The following is a 24,776-nucleotide window of genomic DNA, read 5'->3' as shown; positions in this document are numbered from 1 at the left end:
AGGCAATTACCATTTTCCATCCCTCATAGTTAAGTACATAAAGTTATGGTATCTATTCCACTGCAAGTCAGTTTAATGTAGAATGACCACTGCTTCACCCAGCTAAATATTTGCCATTAATCCAAAGTGAACTTCCACACACTTAAATCTATGCTGAGTTTCACTTTTAAGATTTCAGTCCATCAAACAGGATGGACACGCAACTAAGGTCCCCAACCAGACTGACCAAACATTTCATGTATACAGATGACCTCTGGATGTTATCTGGTTTTGATTTGGACCCACATTCTTTGATCTGACCACAAAATGTTTAAGCTTGCCAATGTTTTCCCCCTGTTGCTGCTAGTAACTTTTAAAGTAAGTTGCAGTTGAACTCAAATCAGTCATTTCTTCACTGAAATGATATGGTGTAATGCTTCCATTTGTGTTAAACTAAGCTGTGATCCCATCACTGAAGCCTGTAAAATTTTCATAGAGAAACCAGTGAGCACCGGTGCACAGAAGCATCAGCATTTGAGACTTGTGGGGGAGTGTAGCAACAGTCACTGGAAAAGTGAACCCTTCAGTCACAGGAAATTCTGGTAGTGTCCAAGACAAATCTTTGATATGAATAGCTGACTGTTCACCTTGCCCAAACACCTCCAGCACCACTTCTTGATAAGCCTGGACTCAACAGCACCAGCGTGAATACAAAAGAACTGGACGGGGCTACTTTTTTTCCTTCCATACCATTTATTAGAAGAGTTTCAGTAGGCTAGACATTAAGTGGGGCCTGTTGTGGTAGTCATCTGCGGGTTAGGGGTTGGATATTGGGAGGGAAAAGAGAATATAGGTGAAAGTGCCATATGGTGGAAACTTATTTTAGGGGGTGCTGTGGAAATTGAGGCCATGCTGGGTTAGCAGTTGTAGTTTGTGCAGGAGTTGCGGTTGGGAGGGGGGAGGGAAGAACAAGGGGTATTTTGCGTATTGTGGAAATTGATGCCATGCTGGTTTTGCAGTGGTGGTAGTTGGTGCTGCTGTGGTGGTTGGAGCAGGAGGAAAAGGGTAAAAAGGAGGGAAGAGAGGGGGGTATTTTACATATTGAGGCCATGTTGGGTTTGCAGGTGTGGTTGTAGTCGGCGCTGCTGTGGTGGTTGGCGGAGCAGGAGGAAAGGGGTAAAAAGGAGGGACGAGAGGGGGGTATTTTACATATTGAGGCCATGTTGGATTTGCAGGCGTGGTTGTAGTCGGCGCTGCTGTGGTGGTTGGCGGAGCAGGAGGAAAGGGGTAAAAAGGAGGGACGAGAGGGGGGTATTTTACATATTGTGGGCCATGTTGGGTTTGCAGGCGTGGTTGTAGTCGGCGCTGCTGTGGTGGTTGGCGGAGCAGGAGGAAAAGGGTAAAAAGGAGGGAAGAGAGGGGGGTATTTTACATATTGAGGCCATGTTGGATTTGCAGGCGTGGTTGTAGTCGGCGCTGCTGTGGTGGTTGGCGGAGCAGGAGGAAAGGGGTAAAAAGGAGGGACGAGAGGGGGTATTTTACATATTGTGGATATTGAGGCCATGTTGGGTTTGCAGGCGTGGTTGTAGTCGGCGCTGCTGTGGTGGTTGGCGGAGCAGGAGGAAAGGGTAAAAAGGAGGGAAGAGAGGGGGGTATTTTACATATTGAGGCCATGTTGGATTTGCAGGTGTGGTTGTAGTCGGCGCTGCTGTGGTGGTTGGCGGAGCAGGAGGAAAGGGGTAAAAAGGAGGGAAGAGAGGGGGGTATTTTACATATTGAGGCCATGTTGGATTTGCAGGCGTGGTTGTAGTCGGCGCTGCTGTGGTGGTTGGCGGAGCAGGAGGAAAGGGGTAAAAAGGAGGGAAGAAAGCGGGGTATGGTGGAGATTGGGCCGTTACTGGTTTCTCTGTGGTTGTCTGGAGCGTCTCAGGGTTTGATGGAGTGTAGGTGGGTACAGGTTGTGGTGTAGCAGTTGTGGGACACCAGAGTGAGACTGGAACACCCTGCCAATGCATTGGGAGCACGTAACTTCCACCCTTGGGGAAGAGAAGACAAGTGTGAATTAGATTACATAAACCCAAAGTTACACTAACAAAGCAGGGTTTGAGGGTAGTGAGCAACCTGCTCTGGAGCAGGTTATGTTGAGATAAGAGCAAGGCTATAAAAAAAAAACCTGACCATCAAGTCTGAGAAGCGTGTCACTATTTGCAGAAGATCCTGCAGACTGCTCCATGCATGCTGTGTGTGATACAATCCTACCCAAACTGAAGCACTAGTGTATTTGATATAAAGCAAGCCTTTCCGCTTTGAATTTCATTTGCATTGTAGTCACACAGGCAGTATAACCTAACTTCATATTAAGCTTAATGTGCACACCAAAGTTTTAAAGCATACAATTTCTTTAAGTCTGTGAGAAACCGACATCCCTCCTAATTCTACACCCTTTCCCTGGGTTGATAACTAGAGTTGTGTGACCGCTTAGCGTGATCACTTGTTAACATTAGTGAAGCCAGACAGTGAACTTGCTTAGTACAGGCTACATGAATGCAGTTAATTGATTAGCAATCCTTGCCGCCATTCAATAGTTATCTGTGAGTTTCAGAATTTTATTCTTCAAGCCCTGAACTCCTACAAGCCAGGCTGATGCACGAGATCCTCCGACAGGGCTCTACTAATGTTTCAAAGTCTTGTTGACTTTTAAATGACCTTTATTTAAATATGGCCCTTATGTTTCTATAGCACTTTGTAATGTAGTTTTGAAAATTCACAAAGTTATCTACAGATCTGCTCTAATCAATTAGCCTTTGAGAAAATGCTCAAAATTGCCATTAAAATTGAAATGCCCATTTGTCCAACCAAACACACAAGTTCTACAGTAGGCCTACAATTGAGCTTGCCCGACTAATGATTAGAGCATTTATCAAAACAGCTGCTGGTTTCTACACATCATTTAAGCTCTTGGTCAATTGCTCAGATTTTCCACCTTCCCACCATGCAGCAATATCTTGCATTTCCATAAACATTAGGCCTACCTCTTTAACCACATTGCAGCCATCATAAGGAACCAACATAACAAGTGCAAGGGAGTTCCTCTGCATGCTGTAGCCACAACTGGAAGGCACCTGGGACAGAAGCATTGGAGGTGCTGTTCCTGTGTGTGGGAGGGGGGGCATGCAGATCAATGTGACTGAAGTCAGTTGTGGGAATACCTACAGTTGAGACATTATATAATAAACTTTAATTACCTTGATCCACTGTAAACTGTGATACTCCTGGTCCCACTGCTCTGAACTTCAACTGATCCCCACCACATTGTAGAGAAGCTGCCATGCGCCTCCATGCTGCTTCTCTGAAACCGAGATCTGGGCTTTGTCCTTTAGGCCAGCCTGACAGGGAACCTTCTAGTGAATGTAGGCCTATTACAATTTGTTGTGCAGTTCATAAATACAGTTCAATATAGGTTAAAGACTGCAGGTTTTTTTACCTGCAGAGTCAGCTTGATACACAGCTCCACCCTCCATGGAAGCATCTGCCTTTAGGACTCGTGAGCCAATGGCTGACCCGTTTTTAAAAACTCTCCCAAACACAATCTTCCCTTCTTGGACAGCTACCGTTTTAGCTGCATCGGCTTTTTTTTGTCCGTGTTGTCTTTGTGTTTTTTTCAGTCGATAGCAGTCTATCATGTGTACCAAATAACACACCAGAATAACAACCGCTGCCCAATAGACAGTAGCCCTTTTCCCTTTCCCCATGGTTCCGCAGTGACTCGTGAAAATGTTTCAAACTGAAAGATGGTGCTTTGCCGCAGGTAAGCTATTTATGTTGTAACGTTTTCTGCCGGCAGGTGCAGCTGGTTGGCAACTTGATTGTTCTGTAATCATCTGGCATTGGTTCCACCTGGGTAATGTCAGTTACCTTGAGGTCAAGAGTCAGCGTGGTAGGAGGGGTGAGCTTATTATGAACCCACATATCGGGTTATTATAGGTGTACGATTTTATTATCAGTGTTTTGATAAGTCTAATAAGTAGAGGAGAGGAGGATTCTGACCCAGATTAACTTTTGTCACTGTATGAAAAAGTGGGTGTCTGACATCGGTATTTGTTGTTTTACATAAAATACATTAGATACCAATATCTTCTTTTCTGCAGACCAGGTTGAGGGAATGTGCAGTCAGCACTTCGACAATATTATAGAGTATATTATAACTGTGTGTCATAATATTTGTGGGTGTTAAAACCAGTCAGCCAGCCGCCATGTCAGGTATGCTGTAGACAGCTATTTTATCTCCAAGGTTACTGACAACACCAGCAAGTGTGAGGCATTGAGGTGAGTGCATTACCGTGTGTATTAATAATAAATATAATTGATATTATATTTTGGGAAATATACAGTGAACAAAATTATAAACACAACACTTTTGTTTTTGCCCCCATTCATCATGAGCTGAACTCAAAGATCTAAGATTTTCTCTATGTACACAAAAGGCCTATTTCTCAAAAATATTGTTCACAAATCTGTCAAACTCTGTTAGTGAGCACCCCTCCCAATACAGTGAAACTGCACATTTTCGACTGGCCTTTTATTGTGGCCAGCCTAAGGCATGCCTGTGCGATACCCATAATGTCTGATCAGCATCTTGATATGCCACACCTGTGAGGTGGATGGATTATCTCGGCAGTGAAATGTGAGTACAGTGGAGAAAACACCAAACCTTCACTGGATCTAACATGGGTACAGGGGCCTGAGGTGAGGAAGAAAGTGAATACCAGTACACTAACACAAAGTCCCCAAATATACCAGATACACTGCTGACTTCCTTGCATCCTCTTTTGTGCCCTTCTTAGAGAGCGCCATCTGCTGTGCCGGGTGGCAGCAGCTGTGTATGATACTGGTGAAGCAGAGATGCTTGGTTGACGGGAGATGTGACCTGAGGATTGGTACTCCAACATCACCGGGAGACAAGCCAGCCACAAAGATGGAGGAGCATCTCTTCCAAGGCAGGGAGATGGAGGATCACAACAAGTTTATCATGGATTTACCGAGTGGACTTGGGTACAAAATTATAAGATGTCTTCAATGTTTTATGCAACACACAGAAACACAAAAATAAGGAAATCTTAATAAACATAACTGTAGATCATTCTGGTGAATGATTATGTTTGCGTTCTATATGGACACTACAAAACACCGTACCTGAGGAAGTGCGCATGCGCACTAGTTTACCTCTCCTGTGTGTACATCACCCGCCAGGTTGTTAGTATAGCTTGTTGCCTGTGGCTGTGTAAGTTCATTATACTCAACAGAAGTTTATGTAATAAACACATCTGGCTTGGATTCAATCTACGGACTCCTCACTCATTTCTATAATGACTTTACAGCATTAAAGTCAAGAGTGATGTAATATGTATCCTTTATCAATAAACAATCAGAATGGATCATCTATGAGGATTACTCAATCCAACTACCTGTAGCAGATACATGTGAGTAACACACACACATTGACAGCTTTAATTATGTTTATCATGTCATGACAAACACAGAAGACATACAAGTGTTTTTACAGGCGGAGTAGAACTTCTGACTTTGATGTATAATCTTGGTGGAGTGCCCATTTAATACACATGTAAACACAACAAGACCATGGAACATCCTTGACCTTGTTTAATCTTGTATGTCCACAGGATGAGGCACAATGTCTACAGAAGTAAAATTCTCACTGTGTTCCCTGGCTCTGCTCAGGCCTTGTATCCACTCACAATTTAACATCTGGAGTGGGTGGAGCAAATGTCAGGGCTTGGGGAGGCACACAGGCCTTGGTTTGGAAATATAGCCACAGATGGACTGAAGATGGACCGTTAAAGGATGGATTTCAAGATTTCTTGGTCCTCTGCAGAGTTTTTCTTCTTCTAACTGAGCTCCAAAATTCCAGTCACCTAACAATGAAGAATTGTGGTAAATGAAAAGGAAAAAATACAGACGTGCATACTTGCTTTCAAAGACCAGCATTACATGTCTCGCTGTTGTCACGTATGGCTTAGTTTCTGTGATGTGCGTAGATGTGTATGTGTGTGTCATCACAGGGTGCCCAGAGGAGAGAGCACCATGTGGAAGTATATAGGAACAGACAGTGTGGGGTGTGTGCGCACGCTGTATGAGTGTGGGGGTTTCACAGAAAATAACTAGACGAGTATTTAGAAACAGTAAAAATTTGGAAAAAGTATGACTATTTTTTGTAATCCAACTTAAATTTATTCCATGGTTTCTTTTTTTCATAAGGTTGCTCCCATCTCCGGGCTGTCAGGTTCAGTTCAGTTGGCAAGTTCTCTGGAGCAGCAAAATGAGCCTTGGGTACGCGAGCAGTACCTGGGTGAGAGATCATTAAGCACAGAATGAGGCAACAAGCAGAATATCAGCATGTAGAATTAGGACTGTGTATTTTACCACCTTAGTAGATGATCAGTCCTTTAATTGCATTTACTGCTAAAAGTAATTGTGCAATTTGATGGTCCACAGCCAATAACATGCTCAGGGTTCATTCTTTCAGGGTTAGCATTGTTAGCCTTTCTAAAAGCAGCCCTGGCATAACAAATAGATATGCATGAGGCATGATTTGAGGGGGTTTCTCTGTAAATGGCTTGGTAGTCATAACGGTGATGCTTTAACAAACTGACATTTTAGAAGCTTTGTTTTGTTGCAATACCCGTGTCTGGCTGCAAGTCAGCAGTTTAATTGATTGATTGATTGATTGATTGATTTTTATTTAGAAGGGACCATGTGCAATTAATAACATAAATGTAAACATTTGATGCATTACACCAGAGTTAGCCTTAGGCTAATTTACATCTGCAGTCCCCCTGCAGTGTTGGGTCCAGTGGCTTTCAACTTCATCTTGTTGTGACCACAATGCAGGGAAGGATTCAAGTGCCTCCATGCTGCTTCATTTGCCATGGCGACCTCCGGCTGTGATGTCTGCTCCAACATCCCTTTAGGAGTGAACAAGTTCAGATGGAAGGTAATACTGGTCATATTTCTTGGTTTACTAGAGCCATTCTGTATTTGGATGCACTATATCAAACTATGAGAGATATAACAAGACAATCCATCATTTCCGGTGGCAGAGGCAGTGAAACTGCCAATGTGTAAACTTCCTTTTTACACATTTGTGGAATTTTGTCCAATGTGTACTGCGAAGATCTGTAAAAAAAAATATACACAAATATCTCACTACCCAAAACATGTATTTTTACATTTGTGTTGTGTAAAATCATATCCACTAAAATACAGTGCAATTTGCAAATATGTACAATTTACTCTACATTCACATATTTTAATTTCACATACAAAGTGTTATTTACGCATTTGTAGATCTATTTTTACACACAAAACAGTTTTAGCACATTTGCAGATCATTTCCTGTCAATTTGCAGGTCACGTTACATTTGTGGAATTTTGTCCACTCTGTACCACAGAAATCTGTCAACAGAGATCTGTACGTGTGAGAGCAGTTTATTAGCTACACCAGCAGGTGGCAGTAGCGACATTGCCTCTCATGAGTTGTAAGAATCTCCATTGCAGTACCCAGGGTCATCTGTAGGAGACAACTTCTGCTGGACCACTGGACTCTATTCAGTCTAAATTTTTCTGTGCAAGTGTATATAGTTTACTATTGAATACTTTATCACTGTATTTGTTTTATATTTAAATAAATGAGCCTGAAAATTGTGTTTGTAGTAATATTTTACACCTTCCTGTCAGAGCTGTGAAAGAAAGCTTTGTAAAAGTATTTGAAAAGCAGAGAAGTTCTATAAAGCCCAATCAGGAATACTGCATTTCAATTCAGTTATAACACCTTTTGATGTGAAATGATTAAAAATAATATTTTATTTCCATTTCTTTATCACAAGAAAAAAAAAAAAAAGTGTAATACACAATCAGTACAAAGTGTTAATAAACCAAGACCGTAGCATTAGGTACACAGTATATTTATTCTCATGCCTTACATTGTCTTTGTGGTTTACTCAAATCTTGAGTGGTATTCAAATTTCACAACTCACACAAATTAGTCCACAGATATGCATTTGATAAGATTGCCCCAGACATGCTTATCAGATAGGATTTTTGCTTTTAGATGCATTACAGAAAGTGTATGAAACCTATGACCCAAATAGTCATGTTCTATCATTGTGTTACTTATGGTGGAAATGATTTTAAATAGTAAATTTATCATTCCCCTTAAGGACCCCTGGTGGTTGAGCAAATGGCTATTCATTAGCTGCAATAGGGCTAGGCTGATAGTGAATATTGCCCCTCATGTTTAAGAGGTCCCCCAGTAATGTCAGTCTTGCATTGGTTGCAAATGGCACCCCAAGATAGATCCAGTATTGAGGAGTCATGTAAACCCTACTCATGAGCCTCAAGTCATGCAAAAGCTCAATAAAAACACATTGACTGTACTTTGAGGACTGTAACCTTATAGATAGGGTTTACAATAACTCCTACAACCAGTAGGTTCAAGTGTAGTCTATTTAAATAGAACAGTGATAAAGTACTCCATAGTAACCTACACAAAAATTTAGACTGAAGAGTCCAGTGGTCTAGCAGAAGCTGTCTCTTACAGATGACCCTGGGTACTGCAATGGACATTCTTACAACTCATGAGGCAATGTCTACTGCCACCTGCTGGTGTAGCTAATAAACTGCTCATGCATACAGATCTGTGGTACAGAGTGGATAAAATTCCACAAATGTGTAGGAAGTCACTTGTGGATAAAATGTCACATCACAAATGTAAATACATATTTGTAGATAGTGAATATTTGCACATCAGTACAAATGTGGATTGTTGTGGGTTACAAACAATAAAATCTTCCATAGTAGTGTCCAAGACAAATCTTTGATATGAATAGCTGACTGTTCACCTTGCCCAAACACCTCCAGCACCACTTCTTGATAAGCCTGGACTCAACAGCACCAGCGTGAATACAAAAGAACTGGACGGGGCTACTTTTTTTCCTTCCATACCATTTATTAGGAGAGTTTCAGTAGGCTAGACATTAAGTGGGGCCTGTTGTGGTAGTCATCTGCGGGTTAGGGGTTGGATATTGGGAGGGAAAAGAGAATATAGGTGAAAGTGCCATATGGTGGAAACTTATTTTAGGGGGTGCTGTGGAAATTGAGGCCATGCTGGGTTAGCAGTTGTAGTTTGTGCAGGAGTTGCGGTTGGGAGGGGGGTGAGGGAAGAACAAGGGGTATTTTGCGTATTGTGGAAATTGATGCCATGCTGGTTTTGCAGTGGTGGTAGTTGGTGCTGCTGTGGTGGTTGGAGCAGGAGGAAAAGGGTAAAAAGGAGGGAAGAGAGGGGGGTATTTTACATATTGAGGCCATGTTGGGTTTGCAGGTGTGGTTGTAGTCGGCGCTGCTGTGGTGGTTGGCGGAGCAGGAGGAAAGGGGTAAAAAGGAGGGACGAGAGGGGGGTATTTTACATATTGTGGATATTGAGGCCATGTTGGGTTTGCAGGCGTGGTTGTAGTCGGCGCTGCTGTGGTGGTTGGCGGAGCAGGAGGAAAGGGGTAAAAAGGAGGGAAGAAAGCGGGGTATGGTGGAGATTGGGCCGTTACTGGTTTCTCTGTGGTTGTCTGGAGCGTCTCAGGGTTTGATGGAGTGTAGGTGGGTACAGGTTGTGGTGTAGCAGTTGTGGGACACCAGAGTGAGACTGGAACACCCTGCCAATGCATTGGGAGCACGTAACTTCCACCCTTGGGGAAGAGAAGACAAGTGTGAATTAGATTACATAAACCCAAAGTTACACTAACAAAGCAGGGTTTGAGGGTAGTGAGCAACCTGCTCTGGAGCAGGTTATGTTGAGATAAGAGCAAGGCTATAAAAAAAAACCTGACCATCAAGTCTGAGAAGCGTGTCACTATTTGCAGAAGATCCTGCAGACTGCTCCATGCATGCTGTGTGTGATACAAGCCTACCCAAACTGAAGCACTAGTGTATTTGATATAAAGCAAGCCTTTCCGCTTTGAATTTCATTTGCATTGTAGTCACACAGGCAGTATAACCTAACTTCATATTAAGCTTAATGTGCACACCAAAGTTTTAAAGCATACAATTTCTTTAAGTCTGTGAGAAACCGACATCCCTCCTAATTCTACACCCTTTCCCTGGGTTGATAACTAGAGTTGTGTGACCGCTTAGCGTGATCACTTGTTAACATTAGTGAAGCCAGATAATGAAGTGATCTCATTGTACAGTGAACTTGCTTAGTACAGGCTACATGAATGCAGTTAATTGATTAGCAATCCTTGCCGCCATTCAATAGTTATCTGTGAGTTTCAGAATTTTATTCTTCAAGCCCTGAACTCCTACAAGCCAGGCTGATGCACGAGATCCTCCGACAGGGCTCTACTAATGTTTCAAAGTCTTGTTGACTTTTAAATGACCTTTATTTAAATATGGCCCTTATGTTTCTATAGCACTTTGTAATGTAGTTTTGAAAATTCACAAAGTTATCTACAGATCTGCTCTAATCAATTAGCCTTTGAGAAAATGCTCAAAATTGCCATTAAAATTGAAATGCCCATTTGTCCAACCAAACACACAAGTTCTACAGTAGGCCTACAATTGAGCTTGCCCGACTAATGATTAGAGCATTTATCAAAACAGCTGCTGGTTTCTACACATCATTTAAGCTCTTGGTCAATTGCTCAGATTTTCCACCTTCCCACCATGCAGCAATATCTTGCATTTCCATAAACATTAGGCCTACCTCTTTAACCACATTGCAGCCATCATAAGGAACCAACATAACAAGTGCAAGGGAGTTCCTCTGCATGCTGTAGCCACAACTGGAAGGCACCTGGGACAGAAGCATTGGAGGTGCTGTTCCTGTGTGTGGGAGGGGGGGCATGCAGATCAATGTGACTGAAGTCAGTTGTGGGAATACCTACAGTTGAGACATTATATAATAAACTTTAATTACCTTGATCCACTGTAAACTGTGATACTCCTGGTCCCACTGCTCTGAACTTCAACTGATCCCCACCACATTGTAGAGAAGCTGCCATGCGCCTCCATGCTGCTTCTCTGAAACCGAGATCTGGGCTTTGTCCTTTAGGCCAGCCTGACAGGGAACCTTCTAGTGAATGTAGGCCTATTACAATTTGTTGTGCAGTTCATAAATACAGTTCAATATAGGTTAAAGACTGCAGGTTTTTTTACCTGCAGAGTCAGCTTGATACACAGCTCCACCCTCCATGGAAGCATCTGCCTTTAGGACTCGTGAGCCAATGGCTGACCCGTTTTTAAAAACTCTCCCAAACACAATCTTCCCTTCTTGGACAGCTACCGTTTTAGCTGCATCGGCTTTTTTTTGTCCGTGTTGTCTTTGTGTTTTTTTCAGTCGATAGCAGTCTATCATGTGTACCAAATAACACACCAGAATAACAACCGCTGCCCAATAGACAGTAGCCCTTTTCCCTTTCCCCATGGTTCCGCAGTGACTCGTGAAAATGTTTCAAACTGAAAGATGGTGCTTTGCCGCAGGTAAGCTATTTATGTTGTAACGTTTTCTGCCGGCAGGTGCAGCTGGTTGGCAACTTGATTGTTCTGTAATCATCTGGCATTGGTTCCACCTGGGTAATGTCAGTTACCTTGAGGTCAAGAGTCAGCGTGGTAGGAGGGGTGAGCTTATTATGAACCCACATATCGGGTTATTATAGGTGTACGATTTTATTATCAGTGTTTTGATAAGTCTAATAAGTAGAGGAGAGGAGGATTCTGACCCAGATTAACTTTTGTCACTGTATGAAAAAGTGGGTGTCTGACATCGGTATTTGTTGTTTTACATAAAATACATTAGATACCAATATCTTCTTTTCTGCAGACCAGGTTGAGGGAATGTGCAGTCAGCACTTCGACAATATTATAGAGTATATTATAACTGTGTGTCATAATATTTGTGGGTGTTAAAACCAGTCAGCCAGCCGCCATGTCAGGTATGCTGTAGACAGCTATTTTATCTCCAAGGTTACTGACAACACCAGCAAGTGTGAGGCATTGAGGTGAGTGCATTACCGTGTGTATTAATAATAAATATAATTGATATTATATTTTGGGAAATATACAGTGAACAAAATTATAAACACAACACTTTTGTTTTTGCCCCCATTCATCATGAGCTGAACTCAAAGATCTAAGATTTTCTCTATGTACACAAAAGGCCTATTTCTCAAAAATATTGTTCACAAATCTGTCAAACTCTGTTAGTGAGCACCCCTCCCAATACAGTGAAACTGCACATTTTCGACTGGCCTTTTATTGTGGCCAGCCTAAGGCATGCCTGTGCGATACCCATAATGTCTGATCAGCATCTTGATATGCCACACCTGTGAGGTGGATGGATTATCTCGGCAGTGAAATGTGAGTACAGTGGAGAAAACACCAAACCTTCACTGGATCTAACATGGGTACAGGGGCCTGAGGTGAGGAAGAAAGTGAATACCAGTACACTAACACAAAGTCCCCAAATATACCAGATACACTGCTGACTTCCTTGCATCCTCTTTTGTGCCCTTCTTAGAGAGCGCCATCTGCTGTGCCGGGTGGCAGCAGCTGTGTATGATACTGGTGAAGCAGAGATGCTTGGTTGACGGGAGATGTGACCTGAGGATTGGTACTCCAACATCACCGGGAGACAAGCCAGCCACAAAGATGGAGGAGCATCTCTTCCAAGGCAGGGAGATGGAGGATCACAACAAGTTTATCATGGATTTACCGAGTGGACTTGGGTACAAAATTATAAGATGTCTTCAATGTTTTATGCAACACACAGAAACACAAAAATAAGGAAATCTTAATAAACATAACTGTAGATCATTCTGGTGAATGATTATGTTTGCGTTCTATATGGACACTACAAAACACCGTACCTGAGGAAGTGCGCATGCGCACTAGTTTACCTCTCCTGTGTGTACATCACCCGCCAGGTTGTTAGTATAGCTTGTTGCCTGTGGCTGTGTAAGTTCATTATACTCAACAGAAGTTTATGTAATAAACACATCTGGCTTGGATTCAATCTACGGACTCCTCACTCATTTCTATAATGACTTTACAGCATTAAAGTCAAGAGTGATGTAATATGTATCCTTTATCAATAAACAATCAGAATGGATCATCTATGAGGATTACTCAATCCAACTACCTGTAGCAGATACATGTGAGTAACACACACACATTGACAGCTTTAATTATGTTTATCATGTCATGACAAACACAGAAGACATACAAGTGTTTTTACAGGCGGAGTAGAACTTCTGACTTTGATGTATAATCTTGGTGGAGTGCCCATTTAATACACATGTAAACACAACAAGACCATGGAACATCCTTGACCTTGTTTAATCTTGTATGTCCACAGGATGAGGCACAATGTCTACAGAAGTAAAATTCTCACTGTGTTCCCTGGCTCTGCTCAGGCCTTGTATCCACTCACAATTTAACATCTGGAGTGGGTGGAGCAAATGTCAGGGCTTGGGGAGGCACACAGGCCTTGGTTTGGAAATATAGCCACAGATGGACTGAAGATGGACCGTTAAAGGATGGATTTCAAGATTTCTTGGTCCTCTGCAGAGTTTTTCTTCTTCTAACTGAGCTCCAAAATTCCAGTCACCTAACAATGAAGAATTGTGGTAAATGAAAAGGAAAAAATACAGACGTGCATACTTGCTTTCAAAGACCAGCATTACATGTCTCGCTGTTGTCACGTATGGCTTAGTTTCTGTGATGTGCGTAGATGTGTATGTGTGTGTCATCACAGGGTGCCCAGAGGAGAGAGCACCATGTGGAAGTATATAGGAACAGACAGTGTGGGGTGTGTGCGCACGCTGTATGAGTGTGGGGGTTTCACAGAAAATAACTAGACGAGTATTTAGAAACAGTAAAAATTTGGAAAAAGTATGACTATTTTTTGTAATCCAACTTAAATTTATTCCATGGTTTCTTTTTTTCATAAGGTTGCTCCCATCTCCGGGCTGTCAGGTTCAGTTCAGTTGGCAAGTTCTCTGGAGCAGCAAAATGAGCCTTGGGTACGCGAGCAGTACCTGGGTGAGAGATCATTAAGCACAGAATGAGGCAACAAGCAGAATATCAGCATGTAGAATTAGGACTGTGTATTTTACCACCTTAGTAGATGATCAGTCCTTTAATTGCATTTACTGCTAAAAGTAATTGTGCAATTTGATGGTCCACAGCCAATAACATGCTCAGGGTTCATTCTTTCAGGGTTAGCATTGTTAGCCTTTCTAAAAGCAGCCCTGGCATAACAAATAGATATGCATGAGGCATGATTTGAGGGGGTTTCTCTGTAAATGGCTTGGTAGTCATAACGGTGATGCTTTAACAAACTGACATTTTAGAAGCTTTGTTTTGTTGCAATACCCGTGTCTGGCTGCAAGTCAGCAGTTTAATTGATTGATTGATTGATTGATTGATTTTTATTTAGAAGGGACCATGTGCAATTAATAACATAAATGTAAACATTTGATGCATTACACCAGAGTTAGCCTTAGGCTAATTTACATCTGCAGTCCCCCTGCAGTGTTGGGTCCAGTGGCTTTCAACTTCATCTTGTTGTGACCACAATGCAGGGAAGGATTCAAGTGCCTCCATGCTGCTTCATTTGCCATGGCGACCTCCGGCTGTGATGTCTGCTCCAACATCCCTTTAGGAGTGAACAAGTTCAGATGGAAGGTAATACTGGTCATATTTCTTGGTTTACTAGAGCCATTCTGTATTTGGATGCACTATATCAAACTATGAGAGATATAACAAGACAATCCATCATTTCCGGTGGCAGAGGCAGTGAAACTGCCAATGTGTAAACTTCCTTTTTACACATTTGTGGAATTTTGTCCAATGTGTACTGCGAAGATCTGTAAAAAAAAATATACACAAATATCTCACTACCCAAAACATGTATTTTTACATTTGTGTTGTGTAAAATCATATCCACTAAAATACAGTGCAATTTGCAAATATGTACAATTTACTCTACATTCACATATTTTAATTTCACATACAAAGTGTTATTTACGCATTTGTAGATCTATTTTTACACACAAAACAGTTTTAGCACATTTGCAGATCATTTCCTGTCAATTTGCAGGTCACGTTACATTTGTGGAATTTTGTCCACTCTGTACCACAGAAATCTGTCAACAGAGATCTGTACGTGTGAGAGCAGTTTATTAGCTACACCAGCAGGTGGCAGTAGCGACATTGCCTCTCATGAGTTGTAAGAATCTCCATTGCAGTACCCAGGGTCATCTGTAGGAGACAACTTCTGCTGGACCACTGGACTCTATTCAGTCTAAATTTTTCTGTGCAAGTGTATATAGTTTACTATTGAATACTTTATCACTGTATTTGTTTTATATTTAAATAAATATGAGCCTGAAAATTGTGTTTGTAGTAATATTTTACACCTTCCTGTCAGAGCTGTGAAAGAAAGCTTTGTAAAAGTATTTGAAAAGCAGAGAAGTTCTATAAAGCCCAATCAGGAATACTGCATTTCAATTCAGTTATAACATCTTTTGATGTGAAATGATTAAAAATAATATTTTATTTCCATTTCTTTATCACAAGAAAAAAAAAAAAAAGTGTAATACACAATCAGTACAAAGTGTTAATAAACCAAGACCGTAGCATTAGGTACACAGTATATTTATTCTCATGCCTTACATTGTCTTTGTGGTTTACTCAAATCTTGAGTGGTATTCAAATTTCACAACTCACACAAATTAGTCCACAGATATGCATTTGATAAGATTGCCCCAGACATGCTTATCAGATAGGATTTTTGCTTTTAGATGCATTACAGAAAGTGTATGAAACCTATGACCCAAATAGTCATGTTCTATCATTGTGTTACTTATGGTGGAAATGATTTTAAATAGTAAATTTATCATTCCCCTTAAGGACCCCTGGTGGTTGAGCAAATGGCTATTCATTAGCTGCAATAGGGCTAGGCTGATAGTGAATATTGCCCCTCATGTTTAAGAGGTCCCCCAGTAATGTCAGTCTTGCATTGGTTGCAAATGGCACCCCAAGATAGATCCAGTATTGAGGAGTCATGTAAACCCTACTCATGAGCCTCAAGTCATGCAAAAGCTCAATAAAAACACATTGACTGTACTTTGAGGACTGTAACCTTATAGATAGGGTTTACAATAACTCCTACAACCAGTAGGTTCAAGTGTAGTCTATTTAAATAGAACAGTGATAAAGTACTCCATAGTAACCTACACAAAAATTTAGACTGAAGAGTCCAGTGGTCTAGCAGAAGCTGTCTCTTACAGATGACCCTGGGTACTGCAATGGACATTCTTACAACTCACGAGGCAATGTCTACTGCCACCTGCTGGTGTAGCTAATAAACTGCTCATGCATACAGATCTGTGGTACAGAGTGGATAAAATTCCACAAATGTGTAGGAAGTCACTTGTGGATAAAATGTCACATCACAAATGTAAATACATATTTGTAGATAGTGAATATTTGCACATCAGTACAAATGTGGATTGTTGTGGGTTACAAACAATAAAATCTTCCATAGTAGTGTCCAAGACAAATCTTTGATATGAATAGCTGACTGTTCACCTTGCCCAAACACCTCCAGCACCACTTCTTGATAAGCCTGGACTCAACAGCACCAGCGTGAATACAAAAGAACTGGACGGGGCTACTTTTTTTCCTTCCATACCATTTATTAGGAGAGTTTCAGTAGGCTAGACATTAAGTGGGGCCTGTTGTGGTAGTCATCTGCGGGTTAGGGGTTGGATATTGGGAGGGAAAAGAGAATATAGGTGAAAGTGCCATATGGTGGAAACTTATTTTAGGGGGTGCTGTGGAAATTGAGGCCATGCTGGGTTAGCAGTTGTAGTTTGTGCAGGAGTTGCGGTTGGGAGGGGGGTGAGGGAAGAACAAGGGGTATTTTGCGTATTGTGGAAATTGATGCCATGCTGGTTTTGCAGTGGTGGTAGTTGGTGCTGCTGTGGTGGTTGGAGCAGGAGGAAAAGGGTAAAAAGGAGGGAAGAGAGGGGGGTATTTTACATATTGAGGCCATGTTGGGTTTGCAGGCGTGGTTGTAGTCGGCGCTGCTGTGGTGGTTGGCGGAGCAGGAGGAAAGGGGTAAAAAGGAGGGACGAGAGGGGGGTATTTTACATATTGTGGATATTGAGGCCATGTTGGGTTTGCAGGCGTGGTTGTAGTCGGCGCTGCTGTGGTGGTTGGCGGAGCAGGAGGAAAGGGGTAAAAAGGAGGGACGAGAGGGGGGTATTTTACATATTGAGGCCATGTTGGATTTGCAGGCGTGGTTGTAGTCGGCGCTGCTGTGGTGGTTGGCGGAGCAGGAGGAAAGGGTAAAAAGGAGGGAAGAGAGGGGGGTATTTTACATATTGTGGATATTGAGGCCATGTTGGATTTGCAGGCGTGGTTGTAGTCGGTGCTGCTGTGGTGGTTGGCGGAGCAGGAGGAAAGGGGTAAAAAGGAGGGAAGAGAGGGGGGTATTTTACATATTGAGGCCATGTTGGATTTGCAGGCGTGGTTGTAGTCGGCGCTGCTGTGGTGGTTGGCGGAGCAGGAGGAAAGGGGTAAAAAGGAGGGAAGAAAGCGGGGTATGGTGGAGATTGGGCCGTTACTGGTTTCTCTGTGGTTGTCTGGAGCGTCTCAGGGTTTGATGGAGTGTAGGTGGGTACAGGTTGTGGTGTAGCAGTTGTGGGACACCAGAGTGAGACTGGAACACCCTGCCAATGCATTGGGAGCACGTAACTTCCACCCTTGGGGAAGAGAAGACAAGTGTGAATTAGATTACATAAACCCAAAGTTACACTAACAAAGCAGGGTTTGAGGGTAGTGAGCAACCTGCTCTGGAGCAGGTTATGTTGAGATAAGAGCAAGGCTATAAAAAAAAACCTGACCATCAAGTCTGAGAAGCGTGTCACTATTTGCAGAAGATCCTGCAGACTGCTCCATGCATGCTGTGTGTGATACAAGCCTACCCAAACTGAAGCACTAGTGTATTTGATATAAAGCAAGCCTTTCCGCTTTGAATTTCATTTGCATTGTAGTCACACAGGCAGTATAACCTAACTTCATATTAAGCTTAATGTGCACACCAAAGTTTTAAAGCATACAATTTCTTTAAGTCTGTGAGAAACCGACATCCCTCCTAATTCTACACCCTTTCCCTGGGTTGATAACTAGAGTTGTGTGACCGCTTAGCGTGATCACTTGTTAACATTAGTGAAGCCAGACAGTGAACTTGCTTAGTACAGGCTACATGAATGCAGTTAATTGATTAGCAATCCTTGCCGCCATTCAATAGTTATCTGTGAGTTTCAGAATTTTATTCTTCAAGCCCTGAACTCCTACAAGCCAGGCTGATGCACGAGATCCTCCGACAGGGCTCTACTAATGTTTCAAAGTCTTGTTGACTTTTAAATGACCTTTATTTAAATATGGCCCTTATGTTTCTATAGCACTTTGTAATGTAGTTTTGAAAATTCACAAAGTTATCTACAGATCTGCTCTAATCAATTAGCCTTTGAGAAAATGCTCAAAATTGCCATTAAAATTGAAATGCCCATTTGTCCAACCAAACACACAAGTTCTACAGTAGGCCTACAATTGAGCTTGCCCGACTAATGATTAGAGCATTTATCAAAACAGCTGCTGGTTTCTACACATCATTTAAGCTCTTGGTCAATTGCTCAGATTTTCCACCTTCCCACCATGCAGCAATATCTTGCATTTCCATAAACATTAGGCCTACCTCTTTAACCACATTGCAGCCATCATAAGGAACCAACATAACAAGTGCAAGGGAGTTCCTCTGCATGCTGTAGCCACAACTGGAAGGCACCTGGGACAGAAGCATTGGAGGTGCTGTTCCTGTGTGTGGGAGGGGGGCATGCAGATCAATGTGACTGAAGTCAGTTGTGGGAATACCTACAGTTGAGACATTATATAATAAACTTTAATTACCTTGATCCACTGTAAACTGTGATACTCCTGGTCCCACTGCTCTGAACTTCAACTGATCCCCACCACATTGTAGAGAAGCTGCCATGCGCCTCCATGCTGCTTCTCTGAAACCGAGATCTGGGCTTTGTCCTTTAGGCCAGCCTGACAGGGAACCTTCTAGTGAATGTAGGCCTATTACAATTTGTTGTGCAGTTCATAAATACAGTTCAATATAGGTTAAAGACTGCAGGTTTTTTTACCTGCAGAGTCAGCTTGATACACAGCTCCACCCTCCATGGAAGCATCTGCCTTTAGGACTCGTGAGCCAATGGCTGACCCGTTTTTAAAAACTCTCCCAAACACAATCTTCCCTTCTTGGACAGCTACCGTTTTAGCTGCATCGGCTTTTTTTTGTCCGTGTTGTCTTTGTGTTTTTTTCAGTCGATAGCAGTCTATCATGTGTACCAAATAACACACCAGAATAACAACCGCTGCCCAATAGACAGTAGCCCTTTTCCCTTTCCCCATGGTTCCGCAGTGACTCGTGAAAATGTTTCAAACTGAAAGATGGTGCTTTGCCGCAGGTAAGCTATTTATGTTGTAACGTTTTCTGCCGGCAGGTGCAGCTGGTTGGCAACTTGATTGTTCTGTAATCATCTGGCATTGGTTCCACCTGGGTAATGTCAGTTACCTTGAGGTCAAGAGTCAGCGTGGTAGGAGGGGTGAGCTTATTATGAACCCACATATCGGGTTATTATAGGTGTACGATTTTATTATCAGTGTTTTGATAAGTCTAATAAGTAGAGGAGAGGAGGATTCTGACCCAGATTAACTTTTGTCACTGTATGAAAAAGTGGGTGTCTGACATCGGTATTTGTTGTTTTACATAAAATACATTAGATACCAATATCTTCTTTTCTGCAGACCAGGTTGAGGGAATGTGCAGTCAGCACTTCGACAATATTATAGAGTATATTATAACTGTGTGTCATAATATTTGTGGGTGTTAAAACCAGTCAGCCAGCCGCCATGTCAGGTATGCTGTAGACAGCTATTTTATCTCCAAGGTTACTGACAACACCAGCAAGTGTGAGGCATTGAGGTGAGTGCATTACCGTGTGTATTAATAATAAATATAATTGATATTATATTTTGGGAAATATACAGTGAACAAAATTATAAACACAACACTTTTGTTTTTGCCCCCATTCATCATGAGCTGAACTCAAAGATCTAAGATTTTCTCTATGTACACAAAAGGCCTATTTCTCAAAAATATTGTTCACAAATCTGTCAAACTCTGTTAGTGAGCACCCCTCCCAATACAGTGAAACTGCACATTTTCGACTGGCCTTTTATTGTGGCCAGCCTAAGGCATGCCTGTGCGATACCCATAATGTCTGATCAGCATCTTGATATGCCACACCTGTGAGGTGGATGGATTATCTCGGCAGTGAAATGTGAGTACAGTGGAGAAAACACCAAACCTTCACTGGATCTAACATGGGTACAGGGGCCTGAGGTGAGGAAGAAAGTGAATACCAGTACACTAACACAAAGTCCCCAAATATACCAGATACACTGCTGACTTCCTTGCATCCTCTTTTGTGCCCTTCTTAGAGAGCGCCATCTGCTGTGCCGGGTGGCAGCAGCTGTGTATGATACTGGTGAAGCAGAGATGCTTGGTTGACGGGAGATGTGACCTGAGGATTGGTACTCCAACATCACCGGGAGACAAGCCAGCCACAAAGATGGAGGAGCATCTCTTCCAAGGCAGGGAGATGGAGGATCACAACAAGTTTATCATGGATTTACCGAGTGGACTTGGGTACAAAATTATAAGATGTCTTCAATGTTTTATGCAACACACAGAAACACAAAAATAAGGAAATCTTAATAAACATAACTGTAGATCATTCTGGTGAATGATTATGTTTGCGTTCTATATGGACACTACAAAACACCGTACCTGAGGAAGTGCGCATGCGCACTAGTTTACCTCTCCTGTGTGTACATCACCCGCCAGGTTGTTAGTATAGCTTGTTGCCTGTGGCTGTGTAAGTTCATTATACTCAACAGAAGTTTATGTAATAAACACATCTGGCTTGGATTCAATCTACGGACTCCTCACTCATTTCTATAATGACTTTACAGCATTAAAGTCAAGAGTGATGTAATATGTATCCTTTATCAATAAACAATCAGAATGGATCATCTATGAGGATTACTCAATCCAACTACCTGTAGCAGATACATGTGAGTAACACACACACATTGACAGCTTTAATTATGTTTATCATGTCATGACAAACACAGAAGACATACAAGTGTTTTTACAGGCGGAGTAGAACTTCTGACTTTGATGTATAATCTTGGTGGAGTGCCCATTTAATACACATGTAAACACAACAAGACCATGGAACATCCTTGACCTTGTTTAATCTTGTATGTCCACAGGATGAGGCACAATGTCTACAGAAGTAAAATTCTCACTGTGTTCCCTGGCTCTGCTCAGGCCTTGTATCCACTCACAATTTAACATCTGGAGTGGGTGGAGCAAATGTCAGGGCTTGGGGAGGCACACAGGCCTTGGTTTGGAAATATAGCCACAGATGGACTGAAGATGGACCGTTAAAGGATGGATTTCAAGATTTCTTGGTCCTCTGCAGAGTTTTTCTTCTTCTAACTGAGCTCCAAAATTCCAGTCACCTAACAATGAAGAATTGTGGTAAATGAAAAGGAAAAAATACAGACGTGCATACTTGCTTTCAAAGACCAGCATTACATGTCTCGCTGTTGTCACGTATGGCTTAGTTTCTGTGATGTGCGTAGATGTGTATGTGTGTGTCATCACAGGGTGCCCAGAGGAGAGAGCACCATGTGGAAGTATATAGGAACAGACAGTGTGGGGTGTGTGCGCACGCTGTATGAGTGTGGGGGTTTCACAGAAAATAACTAGACGAGTATTTAGAAACAGTAAAAATTTGGAAAAAGTATGACTATTTTTTGTAATCCAACTTAAATTTATTCCATGGTTTCTTTTTTTCATAAGGTTGCTCCCATCTCCGGGCTGTCAGGTTCAGTTCAGTTGGCAAGTTCTCTGGAGCAGCAAAATGAGCCTTGGGTACGCGAGCAGTACCTGGGTGAGAGATCATTAAGCACAGAATGAGGCAACAAGCAGAATATCAGCATGTAGAATTAGGACTGTGTATTTTACCACCTTAGTAGATGATCAGTCCTTTAATTGCATTTACTGCTAAAAGTAATTGTGCAATTTGATGGTCCACAGCCAATAACATGCTCAGGGTTCATTCTTTCAGGGTTAGCATTGTTAGCCTTTCTAAAAGCAGCCCTGGCATAACAAATAGATATGCATGAGGCATGATTTGAGGGGGTTTCTCTGTAAATGGCTTGGTAGTCATAACGGTGATGCTTTAACAAACTGACATTTTAGAAGCTTTGTTTTGTTGCAATACCCGTGTCTGGCTGCAAGTCAGCAGTTTAATTGATTGATTGATTGATTGATTGATTTTTATTTAGAAGGGACCATGTGCAATTAATAACATAAATGTAAACATTTGATGCATTACACCAGAGTTAGCCTTAGGCTAATTTACATCTGCAGTCCCCCTGCAGTGTTGGGTCCAGTGGCTTTCAACTTCATCTTGTTGTGACCACAATGCAGGGAAGGATTCAAGTGCCTCCATGCTGCTTCATTTGCCATGGCGACCTCCGGCTGTGATGTCTGCTCCAACATCCCTTTAGGAGTGAACAAGTTCAGATGGAAGGTAATACTGGTCATATTTCTTGGTTTACTAGAGCCATTCTGTATTTGGATGCACTATATCAAACTATGAGAGATATAACAAGACAATCCATCATTTCCGGTGGCAGAGGCAGTGAAACTGCCAATGTGTAAACTTCCTTTTTACACATTTGTGGAATTTTGTCCAATGTGTACTGCGAAGATCTGTAAAAAAAAATATACACAAATATCTCACTACCCAAAACATGTATTTTTACATTTGTGTTGTGTAAAATCATATCCACTAAAATACAGTGCAATTTGCAAATATGTACAATTTACTCTACATTCACATATTTTAATTTCACATACAAAGTGTTATTTACGCATTTGTAGATCTATTTTTACACACAAAACAGTTTTAGCACATTTGCAGATCATTTCCTGTCAATTTGCAGGTCACGTTACATTTGTGGAATTTTGTCCACTCTGTACCACAGAAATCTGTCAACAGAGATCTGTACGTGTGAGAGCAGTTTATTAGCTACACCAGCAGGTGGCAGTAGCGACATTGCCTCTCATGAGTTGTAAGAATCTCCATTGCAGTACCCAGGGTCATCTGTAGGAGACAACTTCTGCTGGACCACTGGACTCTATTCAGTCTAAATTTTTCTGTGCAAGTGTATATAGTTTACTATTGAATACTTTATCACTGTATTTGTTTTATATTTAAATAAATGAGCCTGAAAATTGTGTTTGTAGTAATATTTTACACCTTCCTGTCAGAGCTGTGAAAGAAAGCTTTGTAAAAGTATTTGAAAAGCAGAGAAGTTCTATAAAGCCCAATCAGGAATACTGCATTTCAATTCAGTTATAACACCTTTTGATGTGAAATGATTAAAAATAATATTTTATTTCCATTTCTTTATCACAAGAAAAAAAAAAAAAAGTGTAATACACAATCAGTACAAAGTGTTAATAAACCAAGACCGTAGCATTAGGTACACAGTATATTTATTCTCATGCCTTACATTGTCTTTGTGGTTTACTCAAATCTTGAGTGGTATTCAAATTTCACAACTCACACAAATTAGTCCACAGATATGCATTTGATAAGATTGCCCCAGACATGCTTATCAGATAGGATTTTTGCTTTTAGATGCATTACAGAAAGTGTATGAAACCTATGACCCAAATAGTCATGTTCTATCATTGTGTTACTTATGGTGGAAATGATTTTAAATAGTAAATTTATCATTCCCCTTAAGGACCCCTGGTGGTTGAGCAAATGGCTATTCATTAGCTGCAATAGGGCTAGGCTGATAGTGAATATTGCCCCTCATGTTTAAGAGGTCCCCCAGTAATGTCAGTCTTGCATTGGTTGCAAATGGCACCCCAAGATAGATCCAGTATTGAGGAGTCATGTAAACCCTACTCATGAGCCTCAAGTCATGCAAAAGCTCAATAAAAACACATTGACTGTACTTTGAGGACTGTAACCTTATAGATAGGGTTTACAATAACTCCTACAACCAGTAGGTTCAAGTGTAGTCTATTTAAATAGAACAGTGATAAAGTACTCCATAGTAACCTACACAAAAATTTAGACTGAAGAGTCCAGTGGTCTAGCAGAAGCTGTCTCTTACAGATGACCCTGGGTACTGCAATGGACATTCTTACAACTCACGAGGCAATGTCTACTGCCACCTGCTGGTGTAGCTAATAAACTGCTCATGCATACAGATCTGTGGTACAGAGTGGATAAAATTCCACAAATGTGTAGGAAGTCACTTGTGGATAAAATGTCACATCACAAATGTAAATACATATTTGTAGATAGTGAATATTTGCACATCAGTACAAATGTGGATTGTTGTGGGTTACAAACAATAAAATCTTCCATAGTAGTGTCCAAGACAAATCTTTGATATGAATAGCTGACTGTTCACCTTGCCCAAACACCTCCAGCACCACTTCTTGATAAGCCTGGACTCAACAGCACCAGCGTGAATACAAAAGAACTGGACGG

At 41.6% G+C, this 24,776-nt stretch overlaps 3 protein-coding genes and 2 long non-coding RNA genes across 19 annotated transcripts; 2 read left to right on the top strand and 3 right to left on the bottom strand.

The window, feature by feature from the left end:
* Positions 1–1,411: 1,411 nt before the first annotated feature.
* LOC119902133 lies at positions 1,412–3,777 on the bottom strand. Of its 4 annotated transcripts, none has more exons than XM_038718095.1 (4): positions 3,464–3,777; positions 3,225–3,395; positions 3,012–3,130; positions 1,412–2,015 (listed from the first exon to the last, which is right to left on the bottom strand). In XM_038718095.1, the coding sequence occupies exons 1-4, from the start codon at positions 3,729–3,731 to the stop codon at positions 1,518–1,520; spliced, it is 1,056 nt and encodes a 351-aa protein (XP_038574023.1). In that variant the 5' UTR covers positions 3,732–3,777; the 3' UTR covers positions 1,412–1,517. The 4 variants fall into 4 exon arrangements, with proteins under 4 accessions (XP_038574023.1, XP_038574025.1, XP_038574024.1 ...); XM_038718097.1 differs by having other exon boundaries at positions 3,225–3,377; XM_038718096.1 differs by having other exon boundaries at positions 3,225–3,380; positions 3,464–3,776.
* LOC119902137 lies at positions 1,608–9,549 on the top strand. The gene is made up of 2 exons (XR_005444294.1): positions 1,608–1,666; positions 9,497–9,549. It is a non-coding gene; the product is annotated as an uncharacterized LOC119902137 (long non-coding RNA).
* LOC119902130 (histone-lysine N-methyltransferase 2B-like) lies at positions 8,854–11,515 on the bottom strand. 4 transcript variants are annotated; one of them, XM_038718084.1, is made up of 4 exons: positions 11,203–11,515; positions 10,964–11,134; positions 10,751–10,869; positions 8,854–9,734 (listed from the first exon to the last, which is right to left on the bottom strand). In XM_038718084.1, the coding sequence occupies exons 1-4, from the start codon at positions 11,468–11,470 to the stop codon at positions 9,168–9,170; spliced, it is 1,125 nt and encodes a 374-aa protein (XP_038574012.1). In that variant the 5' UTR covers positions 11,471–11,515; the 3' UTR covers positions 8,854–9,167. The 4 variants fall into 4 exon arrangements, with proteins under 4 accessions (XP_038574012.1, XP_038574014.1, XP_038574013.1 ...); XM_038718086.1 differs by having other exon boundaries at positions 10,964–11,116; XM_038718085.1 differs by having other exon boundaries at positions 10,964–11,119; positions 11,203–11,514.
* A 63-nt stretch (positions 11,516–11,578) lies between these two features.
* LOC119902138 lies at positions 11,579–22,971 on the top strand. Of its 4 annotated transcripts, none has more exons than XR_005444298.1 (8): positions 11,579–11,664; positions 11,959–12,044; positions 12,563–13,670; positions 13,995–14,085; positions 14,628–14,730; positions 20,623–21,730; positions 22,055–22,145; positions 22,688–22,971. It is a non-coding gene; the product is annotated as an uncharacterized LOC119902138 (long non-coding RNA). The 4 variants fall into 4 exon arrangements; XR_005444297.1 differs by lacking the exon at positions 11,579–11,664 and adding an exon at positions 11,671–11,795; XR_005444296.1 differs by lacking the exon at positions 11,579–11,664 and adding an exon at positions 12,376–12,464 and having other exon boundaries at positions 11,671–12,044.
* LOC119902132 lies at positions 16,822–19,577 on the bottom strand. Of its 6 annotated transcripts, XM_038718094.1 has the most exons (6): positions 19,263–19,577; positions 19,024–19,194; positions 18,812–18,930; positions 17,566–17,816; positions 17,336–17,454; positions 16,822–17,224 (listed from the first exon to the last, which is right to left on the bottom strand). In XM_038718094.1, the coding sequence occupies exons 1-6, from the start codon at positions 19,528–19,530 to the stop codon at positions 17,199–17,201; spliced, it is 954 nt and encodes a 317-aa protein (XP_038574022.1). In that variant the 5' UTR covers positions 19,531–19,577; the 3' UTR covers positions 16,822–17,198. The 6 variants fall into 6 exon arrangements, with proteins under 6 accessions (XP_038574022.1, XP_038574016.1, XP_038574018.1 ...); XM_038718088.1 differs by having other exon boundaries at positions 17,336–17,816; positions 19,263–19,576; XM_038718090.1 differs by having other exon boundaries at positions 17,336–17,816; positions 19,024–19,179; positions 19,263–19,575.
* Positions 22,972–24,776: the final 1,805 nt, after the last annotated feature.

Source organism: Micropterus salmoides, unplaced genomic scaffold (genome assembly GCF_014851395.1).
Source record: "Micropterus salmoides isolate LMB-PRFRI ecotype aquatic unplaced genomic scaffold, ASM1485139v1 Ms_hic_scaffold_14, whole genome shotgun sequence".
NCBI classification, from domain to species: domain Eukaryota; kingdom Metazoa; phylum Chordata; class Actinopteri; order Centrarchiformes; family Centrarchidae; genus Micropterus; species Micropterus salmoides.
The sequence above is the reverse complement of the archived record's forward strand: the minus strand, read 5'-3'. Positions and strand labels throughout refer to the sequence as shown.